General features: G+C 48.1%; 1 protein-coding gene across 1 annotated transcript; it reads right to left on the bottom strand.

Annotated features, from left to right (window-relative positions):
• Positions 1 to 633: 633 nt before the first annotated feature.
• On the bottom strand, positions 634 to 9,461 carry GPR15LG (G protein-coupled receptor 15 ligand). The gene is made up of 3 exons (XM_055425970.2): positions 9,325 to 9,461; positions 7,426 to 7,515; positions 634 to 1,532 (listed from the first exon to the last, which is right to left on the bottom strand). The coding sequence occupies exons 1-3, from the start codon at positions 9,392 to 9,394 to the stop codon at positions 1,447 to 1,449; spliced, it is 246 nt and encodes an 81-aa protein (XP_055281945.1). The 5' UTR covers positions 9,395 to 9,461; the 3' UTR covers positions 634 to 1,446.
• Between the last annotated feature and the right edge of the window lie 1,856 nt (positions 9,462 to 11,317).

The following is an 11,317-nucleotide window of genomic DNA, read 5'->3' as shown; positions in this document are numbered from 1 at the left end:
GACATAAACATTCCCTCCAGGATGGGGGCAGGGAAGGTAGGGGCTTTCCGGAACCAAGCTCCTCTGTTTGTGCCAAGCCCCGTGTGGGCACTTTACATCTGTCTACTTGCCGGGTCCTCACTTTAGCTTCTCTGAATAGGTCTTGGACTCTCCATTTTACAGAAACGGGAACTGACTTGACCAGATCACATGAAAATCCTGGAGAGTGCTGGTGTGTCAAACTGAGACCCTTGCTCCTGTCCCTGTTCCTCACTCCCCGCCCTCCTGCCCCCTTTCAAGGTTAGATTGTGCTGTGATGAAGGTGCTGCTGCAGGAGAGGCCTCAGGGAGTGGGTTTCCTGTAACAGACAGCTGTGTCTCAGGTCCTGCCTCCTGTGCAGTGCTGTGCTTAGTCGTGTCCGACTCTTTGTGACTCCATGGACTACAGTCATGGTTCCTCTGTCAATGGAATTCTCCAGGCAAGAAGACTGGAGTGAGTTGCAATGCCCTCCTCCAGAGGATCTTCCCAAACCAGGGGTTGAACCCAGGTCTCCCACATTGCAGGCAGATTGTTTATTGTCTGAGCCACCAGGGAAGCCCAAGGTCCTACTGAAGGTCCTACCTCTGGTTTTCTGAAACAACCGTGTGCCATGTGTTTTGTTTATTTATTTACAATTTGTTTAACTGCATGCTCTTTACAGTAGATTCACATCAGAAAATCAGGCAGGGGTTCCTGCAGGGGCCATGGGATGTGGGACAGTTAGGAGCTTAGGTGTGTCTTGGGTCAGCTGAGCCTCTGCATTGCTGGTTGGCCATTCTTGGGTCCCTGTTACCCTTCACCCTGGCAGGCTCGGAAGTCTCTGGATTTGTAGTTCTTCAGGTCACGATGGAGTCTTGACTATCCGTGCACAAGGGGCCAGATGGAGACTGAGGCTGGGTGGGCTGGACCTGGCTCACAATGATTCTGAAGGTTGGTGGCATGATTGATACCGGGATCTGGAGTTCTGGAACTATGCCAAGGCCTTTGCTGCCTGAGATGAAGCCCTCCAACAGCCTAGCTCACTGCCATGAGGCTTGAAAGGGGTAAGTGAAGCCCGTTGGTGCCTTCCTTGGATGTCTTCTCTCACTGGAATTTGTATCTCTGAAGCCAGCATGAGCCCAGAGGGACTGAGTTACTTGCCCAAGACAATACAGCAAAAACCAGGCATTCCAGAGCTTGGACTTTTGAATCCATGTTGTGGTTTTCAGAAGATTCTGGTTCAGGCTTTTCTAAAAAAATCATGAGCACAGTCCAACACGGTAGGCAAGAAATGTTGCGTCTTTAAGAAAGAAAGCTCAGGTTCATGGGCAGAGGTTTTGGCATCAGTCCCGACTTTGAGGGGAGCACCCTGGGGGAACCTAAGGCTTCTGGGTGCCTCAAGAATTGAGCTTGAGGGTCTCAGTGGTATGGAGCCTGTTTGGGGGAGCACTACACCTGTGGGAGTGCCCCAGGCACCACCCAAAAGCGAGGCTTTGGCTTGAGTTTGCATGGTCTGCAGTTTCTCATATGGTGTCCTAGGAAGGAGCAGCAGGCAGGCAAGAACAGACAAGATCAGACAAGAGGCAGAGGCAGACAGAGTCAAGGTGGGGGAAAGGGAGAAATACCATTAAGATTATTTTTTAGATAGGAAAATATGTTTTTAAAAAAATCAAAGCAAATGTCAGGTCTTACCCTCTTTCTGGGATGCCCAGAGGGGGTCTTTCACTGCAAACATGACCAGCCCAGGCTATTTCTATCCCATCAAGGAGAAATCTGATTTATTAGCAGATGATGGAGGGAAGGTAGTTTATCTGTTCAACCATCTCTGTCAAGAGCAGAGTCCACTAAAATTGGGGGGTCTGGAAGGTCTGTTTCTGATGGTAGTGGTGAGGGGGTTCACCCTTGAACCCTCAGCTGTCTCCTCTCTGTCTCAGGTAATGTGTGTCTCAAAGCTTGGTTTGCATCTTTTGATGAACCAATCCCATTTGTGGGAGGGATAATCCATAAGGAAAGAAAAACCTGCATGCATTAAGCTAGTCTTCATAGTTTTGTTTTTAGCAGCAGAAAAAAATTCTGGAAACAGTCTGAATATCCTGTGGTAGAGAAATGGTTAATTACTAAATGGTATGTTGTAATGAAAAAAATGTTTAACAGTGATAAAGCCCTGTGGCTATGAAGACTATACAGCACCTTGAAGAAAAATGCATACAATGCAATGTTAATTTTAAAAATTAAAAAAAAACAAGGTATAATAAAAATAAAGCTAGGTAAACATGTTCACGTGAAAAAAAGGAAATATGAATGAGGATGGTTATTAAATTATGCTAATGTTCTTTTTTCTGTTTTAGTTTCTGGATTATTCCTATATGCAAGGTGGTATGCTAGTTAAGAACATAGTATCTGGAGCCAGGTTACTTGGATTCAAAGCCCAGCTCTACCCCTTACTTACTAGCTGGGTGACCTTCAACAGCTGACTAAACTCTGTGCTTTGGTGCCTTGTCTGTAATAATAAGAATAGCAATAGTATCTAACTCTTTGGATTATTGTGAGGGTTAAATGAGTTAGCAGATGTAAGTGCTGCACAGTAGTTGCTATATAATTACTAGTTATACAAAAAATAAATTTAATTATCATAATTCTTCCATAGCTTCATGTCTTAATCATAAATAAGTGCTAATATTGGTGTAATTTTCTTTTTCTTCCTATTTGAAAGTGCTTTTGCCTTCCCATAGTGATAATCATAGTAATATACAGTGTTAACTACTCTTTTCTATTAATATTGTATTGTGAGAGTTTTCTACTAGCATTTCTGATGCAGAACCATGATTTCCTGACCACTGCTTCCCCTCTACCCCTTGTCCCCACCCTCAGGCCCCAAGACTCTCTTCTCTGGTTCCTACAATAAATAATGTGGTTGCTGCTGCTGCTGCTAAGTCACTTCAGTCGTGTCCAACTCTGTGTGACCCCATAGACGGAAGCCCACCAGGCTCCCCCGTCCCTGGGATTTTCCAGGCAAGAACACTGGTTGCCATTTCCTTCTCCAATGTGTGAAAGTGAAAAGTGAAAGTGAAGTCGCTCAGTCGTGTCTGACCCTTAGCGACCCCACGGACTGCAGCCTACCAGGCTCCTCCATCCATGGGATTTTCTAGGCAAGAGTACTGGAGTGGCTTGCCATTGCCTTCTCCGAAATAATGTGGTTAACTGAGTGCAAATAAGGATAGAGTTCTCCGCTCTTCCTTTGCAATGTGACTTTGCATCTTCTCCCATCATGACAAGGGGTCTATTTCCCTGTTCCTTGAATCTGGTCTGGTGACTTGCTTTGGCCCAGAGAATGAAATGGAAATGAAGGTGGACCAGTTCTGAGGCCTGAAGAGGCCTTAGGTACTTCCGCTCTGTAGGTGGAGCCCTGCAGTCCCCAGGTGCATAAGCCTAAGTTAGCCCGTCAGAGGATGACTCTTCCACACTTTGTGGAAGAGAGTTCAGTCACTCAACTGAGATCATCCCAGCTTCATTCCACTGACCCCTCAAACATGTGAGAGAGCCTGGCTAGCCTCAGCAGAAGTACCTATCCAAACCCTTGGAAAAATGAACGAGCCCATCCAAGACCGGAAGAACGGTTCAGCTGACCTGTAGACTCACAGCAAATGATAACTACGTATTGTTTTGGGCCACTGAAGCTGGAAGTGCTTTATTATGCAGCTGTGGCTGATGGGTATAATTACAAGGAACAAAACTGCTAGTCTGAGCCCCTCCGATGGGTCCACTGGGCAGGATGGGTACCCTCTCCACCTCCTGCATCTGTTGCTCTGAGCCCTGGTGTCCACCTTGCTACCTTCCAAAGTTGCCAAAACCCTCAGGTCATCACACTCAAGGTCCTCAGTGGATAGCCTTTGTCTCTGTAGTCTAGGCTCCTTTCTGAAGACAGGGGCAGCCCCTGTCTCCCACTATAGTTCAAGTCATTTTGTGGGGCTTCAAAGCGCGGAAGGTGGCATGGAGCTCTCAGGCCCTAGGAAGCCTGCAGGATGGACAGGCACTCTCTCAGACCCCCAGGACCCTCCCACAAGGTCTCTCTAGCCCTCCCCAGGAGTCCCCTTGCTGACAGCCTCAGGACCCACGGAAGGAGGGCAGCCTGACAGAGGCTCAGTGTCACAGAGTTTCCCAGCTGGTGAGGCCTAGACAGCTGTCTGTCTGACCACAGCCTAAACCTGAGACCCCTCAAGTCCCAACAGAACCAACAAATTGAACATTCCTTTAAAACAATGTTGCCGTATAGATGGCTACCAACTTTTCAAATGCTTTAGAGAAAGTCCCCCTTTTTTTAAAAAAATTAATTGGGAAACAGTTTACCAATTGTGGTAAGTTCAGCAAACTGGCCACTCATTACATTGATTTTTGATGCTGGTTTTGTAGAGTTAACCCAGAGTCCCATGCCTGCCACTTCATGTCACTGCCACGGGCCTAGCGTAGCACTTCGGCAAAGCCATGCTCCGGAAAGACATCTTAGATTGGACAGCAGGCGATTCTGGCCTGTGTGTGTCACAGCCGGTGATGTCAGCTCAGGGGCGTCCTCCGGGCAGCCCTAGGGCACTTTTCCTTTCAGCAGACAGTGCACAGGCACAGCTGTGTCAGTGACCAGGGTTCAGAGGCCAAATTCCCAGAGCCTGGCACACCCGGCGCCCCTGCTGCTCATTCCATAGTGCTGTGTGAGCCGCAGAATACGGTGTAAGGGGAGTGGAACCACTACACCTGGGCAAGCTCAGACTTCCTCTGTAGCCACAGCAGAGCAAGTTTTCCAGATAGCTGGTGGCAGGCCAATGCCCGGCTTTCTAGTCACAGCCTCACTGACTGTGGGGTAATAGACCATGATCATAGAGTCTATTGTTATGCCCATTCACAGGGGAGAAGCCTGAGGCTTAGCAGAGCTGAAGGACCTGCTCAAGGACACAGATCTAGCCGGTGGTGGAACTGAGATTCCAACCCAGACAAAGCTTCCCTTCCAGGAAGTCTGCAATCTCCCTCGGGCACCTGGGTGTCTTCATAAATGTGATGAGGAAACTCCTTTCTCTGCAGGAGGCAGTTGTGGCAATGGAAAGAGATGGACAGACCCAAGTTTCTGGCTCTGCCTCATAACCTTTCTGAGCCTCAGTTTCAAATCTGTAAAATGGACCATGCTGCCCTAGGGTGGTTCCAAGGATTTAAATGAGACAGCCCTACCTTGGTTCGAGACTGCATGATAGGGACCTATTAAAAATGCTTGCTTTGCCCTTCTTGTTCTAAGTTGCTTGCAGATCCCTGCAATGGAATTTAAAAGCTATGTACACTGATAGAAATTCAGACTCACCATGGGAGCCACACACTTAGATTATTCTGAAGTATTGTGTGGCTAAAAAAAAAAAAAAAAAAAGCTGCCCTTGTACTGTGCACGAGGAGCTAACCCTGCTGTGTTTCCTATGAGTTGTGTGTGCGTGCATGCACATACAACTTCAACTTCTCTTTTCTTTATTGTAATAAAAAAACATTTTCACAGGGAATTCCCTGGTGGCTTAGTGGTTAGGATTCTGGGCTTTCAGTGTCATGGGAAGTCATTCTGGCTTAAACATGAACTAACTTGAATTTTACGTTAAATAAAATAGCCTTTGTGTGCCTATCAATCATACATTGTACATCTGCTTTGAATATTTACAAAAAGGGCACATTGACCAGAAGTAAAGAATGTCCATGTTTAAAGTGTAGATTAAATGCTCCCCTTCCTAGGACACCAATACTAATCCTCTGATGATAAGAGTCACTTCCCAGGTACCACGGCTATACTGACTTGCTGTGTACAGGTTGGTCTGTTTTGTTTTGTTTTTTTTAAAAAAAAAAAAAAACAACCTTGAAGAAATGTGACCCTGACTTGTTTAATGGTCTTATTCTTACAAGATATGTAACTGGTGAAAACTCTGCTTCTCTTGGGCAGTTTCTTAAGAGTCAGCTGGGAAGCAGGCTTCTGGCTAGTCTTCAGTTTGGCGCAAATAAAACTCTTTTCTATTCTTACTTTTGATTGTTTATTAATTATTTTCATTGACAAGTGCTCCTGAGCAAGTTCATCCTGGGGAGGGCATTGCAGGGTCTGAGCCCAGCCTGGCCTCCCAGTGGGGAGGGACTCAGGAAACAGCCCTCCTCTGCCAGGCTGGGGCCTCCAGGGAGAGCCAGGCTGCAGCCAGCAAGCCAGCTCAGGCGGGGGCCTTACACTCGGGTTCAGGGTGTGAGAACCGGCTATTTTTACCCAGCCTCAGTGGGATGTGATGCCATTCTGGAAAGGGGGGCTGTCAGTTTCTCCAGAGAAGTGGCCTGAGGCTGAGCAATGCAGCCTGCCCCCCTCCCTCTGCTTCACACCCAGGCCTCCCCTTGGCACACAGATCTCTTGATAACCAGGAGGGGTGTGGAGGCTCCAGCTCTGGTCACAGGTTCCCTGAGCCATGGCCCCAGAGGAGTCAGCGGAGCTGAGCCTTCTTAGACCCCTGAGATGGGGCCTTCCTTAGGCTGCAGAGACTAAGTGGGGGATGGGGGACAGGAACCCTGGGTTTGTGTCATGCCTGGCTGGTTTCTCCCCCAGAGACTCTGCCTGCCCCAGGCCCTAGGACCTTCTACCAAAGGCCAGCCAAGGTTCAGCCGTCCCAACCTTGCATCTTGGGTTAGGCAACTCCCATGAATCAGCCTGCCCAGGCCTGGTGCCCCAGTACTGGGAGCTGGGTGCCTGTAGCTTTCTGTTGGCCTGTCTCCCTCACCCCTCAATGTCCCCGCCCTCCAGGCCTTGTAGGAGAGGGCAGCCTTGCTCTTTGAGGCCTCACTCTGGCAGGGAGTCCAGCTCCGCACCCCTAGCATGATGCCTGGGATGGGTGCTGTCTGCCTGCAGCTCGGGACTCCTTGGACCTGTGCGCCCCATCCCCACTGGTCACCCCACCTCATGGGCCAGCTCACTTACCAGGCCAACCCTGCCTTGGTTCGTCTTCTGTGAGCACCCCACGACTCCCCATCTGCTCTGTTCTCATGCCTGCTGTTTCCCCTCCTGCACCGTCCCTTCCACACTCCTCCTGCCAGTTCCTGGGTCTTCTTTCGGGTCTCACAAAGGTTGGCCCCTCTGAGGCCTCCCACCCAGGGTAAGGACCTTCTCCATCCCATTTTCTATTTGCATCCTGTTCTTTCTTGAGGGAATGTATTCAATTCAAGGTGATTAATCTGTTGACTTTTTTTTGGGGGGGGCAGGTCAGTTTCCCCACTAGACTAGAAAGATCCATGAGGCCAAGGTCACATCTGCTCATGGCTTCTCCACAAAAGGGCCTGATGCCAGGAATGGAGGGCAGGTGGGCAGGGGATGCGTACACAGCCTGTCCCACGGCCTCCCCAGAGCCTTTCCTTACACCTGTGCAGTTGTGCGGTGCTTACCTTTCTGGGTCATCAGGTCAGGGCCAGGAACTCGGGGACAGCAGGGCCTGCCTTTTCCGGGCTTCGCATGATGCCTCGGGTGCCTTCTCCCTGAGCGGGGACACAGGAACAGAGTCCCTCCCTTAGCAAGCTTGGGGACCCTGGGGACAGGGTTTGTGCAGGAGTGACAGGAGGGAACTTCAGCCCCCAAGGCCAAGGGCTCGGGCATATTTATTCAGGGAAACTGAGGATGGGTCAGGCTACAGGAGGATCCAGGGAGAGTGGGCCTTGAGGCTCTCTCTTTTCCATAAATAAAAACGTCAGTGTGGGGAGATACTCTGCCCTCAGTATATGTCTTCCTCATCTTCCTGCCCAAGAAACAGTTCAGCACCATCACTCAGAAGTGTCTATGCCCTTGGGACTTCCCTGGTGGTCCAGTGACTAAGATTCTGTGCTCCCAAAGTAGGGGGCCCAGGTTCCCTCCCTGGTCAAAGAACGAGATTCCTCACGTTGCAGCTAAGAGTTTGCCTGTGGCACCTAAGACCTGGTGCAGCCAAACTAAAAAAGTAAATGTTTTTTTTTAAGAATTGTCTATGCCCTTTGACATAGTAATTCTCTCCCCTCGGCAATCTTAGCCGAAATATAGGAAATGTTTTATGTAGACCCATGCTTTTTACTGTACACTTAAAATAGCTCAAAGTTGTGAATTATTTAAAGATCTAAACATGTAAATCCATCACAGTACATTCATGTAGTGGCAAGTTATACCTAAAACTATTAGTTAAATAACACCATTTTGGGAAATCTGATGGAGACACTCCTAGGACAGGATACTTCATGAGGAAAGACATTCATCTTCACTGGATTGTCATTAAGGTAGCATTGGCAATCTCTAACATGTCCAACAGAAGAGGTCTGATAAATCATGTTGCTATGGGCTGCGTTTATGAGGAACTCTAATCACTGTTTTCCATGCTGTGTATGTGGCAATGTTCATTGCAGAAACTTTAGAAAGTGAATACTTTCGATACTCCTACTGCTCAGAGATGGTTGCTGTTGACATTCTGGTGTAAATGCTTCCAGATTTCAATCATAAATATTTTTGGTGACAATAATAAAACAGTGATAACACAGATACAAGATCGAACATACAGAGAGATATCTATTACAAAGATGCTTGTAAGCATACTAAAAAGAAATAAACAAAATGTTGAACCCGGCCATTCTTGAGTAATGAAATTATGGGTGTTTTTCACCCTGGTATTTATTTCTATATCCTCAAATTCAGATAAATGTTAAAATAACCATATCTGTTAAAAACAAACAAACAAACCAGTAAACAGTTTTTAGAGGGTTAGGCAAGAGAAAAAGTTCAAAATATTCAGCAACCTGAATTGAGAAAGACAGCAGAGCTAAACACTCATATCCATAAAGGTGCAAGGGCTGTGTGCCCCAGTTCTAAATGAACATGCCTCCCCGCCACATTCTCATCCCACCTGCCACAGGTGTAGATTTGGGGGTGTTCAGACCCAGATGGTCTACTAATTAATTTATTCACTCATTCAACACAAATTGACTGCATAATGCGTGTGTATCAGAGTGGCTCCAAAACTTCCAGTGAGGTAGGAATTAGTTGCAGTAAAAGCAGTGTGCTTACCACACAGACACAAAACCTTTTCCTTTTCCTTAGTGTGTGGGTGTTTGGGGAGCTGGGGCTGTGGACAGATTGCAGGGTTTAAGGCTTCTGAGCCTCCCTCTGGTGCTGCTACTGTGAATAGAGGTGCCATATGGATTCAGGGGTGATGTCTTTCAGGGCCCAGGACTGCCTGCCCTCCAACATTTCCTGATTCCCACCATCCCAGACCAGAGAATCCCTGCTCAGGGACCGGCACCCTTGGTGGGGACAGGGGAGAGTCCTACCTTCTGCGGAGAAGACGGACAAGCAGAGAAACACGATGCAGAGCAGGCTGGTGAGGACTAGAAACCTCATGGTGGCGCGGCAGGAACCTCACGACCTGGGGAGGCTGCTGTGCTGCAGAAGTCCTCCCTTAGGGTCACCTGGGAACTTTATAGAGCAGCAGAGACAGAGGAGTTTCCCAGTGGGCAGGGCACCAGCAGCCTTGGAATTCTCATAAAGGGTAAAATCAGCCCCTCCCAAGAGGAAAAAACCCAAACCAGCTTTTCGAGAAGTTGAGAGCATTTCATGAACTGTAACACGCAAAGCTATAAATGCCCAGCCCCAGGAGGGAGCTTCCAGCCCTGGCTTCAGAAAGCTCCTAGGAGGGAAGAGTCATTTCCCAGGGTTGAACATTAACTTTTAGTGTCAGTAATCATTCTATCAAACACAGATTTTCCTGTTTATTCCTTGGATGTGGCAGGGAGGACCATAAAACCCTTTGCAAAATCTCAGGGGAAGAGTCTTGAGCAGTGAGTGAAAAATAGGGAGCTCAGGGCGAGGAATCAGACAACCTGGGTTTGAGTCCTCGGTCTGACACATATCCATGGAGTGTCCTTGAAGTGAAAGTCATTCAGTCGTGTCTTTGCGACACCATGGACTATATAGTCCACGGAGTTCTCTAGGCCAGAATACTGGAGTGGGTAGCCTTTCCCTTCTCTAGGGGATCTTCCCAACCCAGGGATCAAACCCAGGTCTCCCGCTTTGCAGGCGGATTCTTTACCAGCTGAGCCACCAGGGAAGACAAGGTGTGTCCTTGAACTTGCCATCAAATGGCTTTGAGTCTGCTTCCTATCTGTGAAGTGGGTACAGTGCTCTCTTTCCCACAAACCTGAACAAGGACACGTGTGAGGAGCCACCTGAAACACGGGAGATGCTTGTACAGCTGGAAAGGAGAGGGATTGGTGGCTGCACCTTGACGGGTATCTAAGATAGTAATGAAACAAAAGAACATGCAGGTTCAGGATCAATGTGAGAAAAGACGTGAAGAAAGAACATCCTATGACAGCAAGCATGGGGGAAAGTTGATCAATAGTACAGGTGGCTTGAGTCACCTACTCACTGGATACATATCATGGGCTCGGCTGTGTACCTGGCCCGAGGGACACAGAAGACACTGTGCCTGGCTGGTCTCAGGGAGATTCTGTTGGTGGAAGCAGTCATGCAGACACACAGAATTTGCATTTGCCCTGTGATATCATGTCTATCTGTCCTTTGCCTTAATAAGTGTGCCCTTCTAACCAAAGACCTGGCTCTGGTTCCCAGCCTTGAAGGGCACGTGGAAAGACAGTAGTATCAGGTTCAACTCTCTAGGATCACCTTGGTTTCTGGCAGTCAGTTCAGACAATCCCCACTGCCTGGGACTGGCCCTCTTCTCTTGCTAGAGATTAGAGATTCAATTTAGATCACATTCTCAGACAGCTTCCTAAGCAAATTTCTTGGCCAGGGGATTTCTGACAGTCAGCCTATATGCTTTGATGTGTTTTCAAAACCTTTAAAACCAGTTCACACAAGGAAACTAGTTGGAGCCACTGAGCTTAAGGACCAAATGTCATACTATGTTAGTCACTTGCCTAGCCCCTGCCTGATCCCCTTTCCAGCCTGTGTTCTGAATCCTGCTGGCTGTGCTGAGTGGGCAGTGGCAGAGAGTGTGATCAGAAAGACCCAAGGGGTCTTCCAAGGGTGGCTTCAGAACTGGTGCCCAGGAGAGGCATTGTAGGAAGGAGAGGCCTAAAGAGGATGGGGCTGGTCTTGAGGCTGCTCCATCAGCCTGCACCTTGTTCTCTCTTGGATTGCTTGTTATAGGTTCCTAAACTCAGCAAAGTTTCCTGAAGATGCTTCCTAAGATTGAGATTACATCCATGACTCACATCAAGCACTTTACCACTATTTTATCTAATTTTTATCTGGTGTTACTTGGGGTGCCACCAAGTTCTCTGGGCAACAGTATACCTTTGG

Source organism: Moschus berezovskii, chromosome 12, assembly GCF_049115385.1.
Source record: "Moschus berezovskii isolate FMDL1 chromosome 12, NW_MosBer_1.0, whole genome shotgun sequence".
Taxonomy (NCBI): domain Eukaryota; kingdom Metazoa; phylum Chordata; class Mammalia; order Artiodactyla; family Moschidae; genus Moschus; species Moschus berezovskii.
Note: the sequence above shows the minus strand (reverse complement) of the source record. Positions and strands in the feature narration are given on the sequence as shown.

Coding starts and splice junctions, on each gene's coding strand:
- GPR15LG (XM_055425970.2), bottom strand. CDS start 9,394: ATGAGGTTTCTAGTCCTCACCAGCCTGCTCTGCATCGTGTTTCTCTGC. Junction 7,516..9,324: donor GTCCGTCTTCTCCGCAGAAG/GTAGGACTCTCC, acceptor GTCCCCGCTCAG/GGAGAAGGCACCCGAGGCAT. Junction 1,533..7,425: donor TGACCTGATGACCCAGAAAG/GTAAGCACCGCA, acceptor GCTCCTTCCTAG/GACACCATATGAGAAACTGC.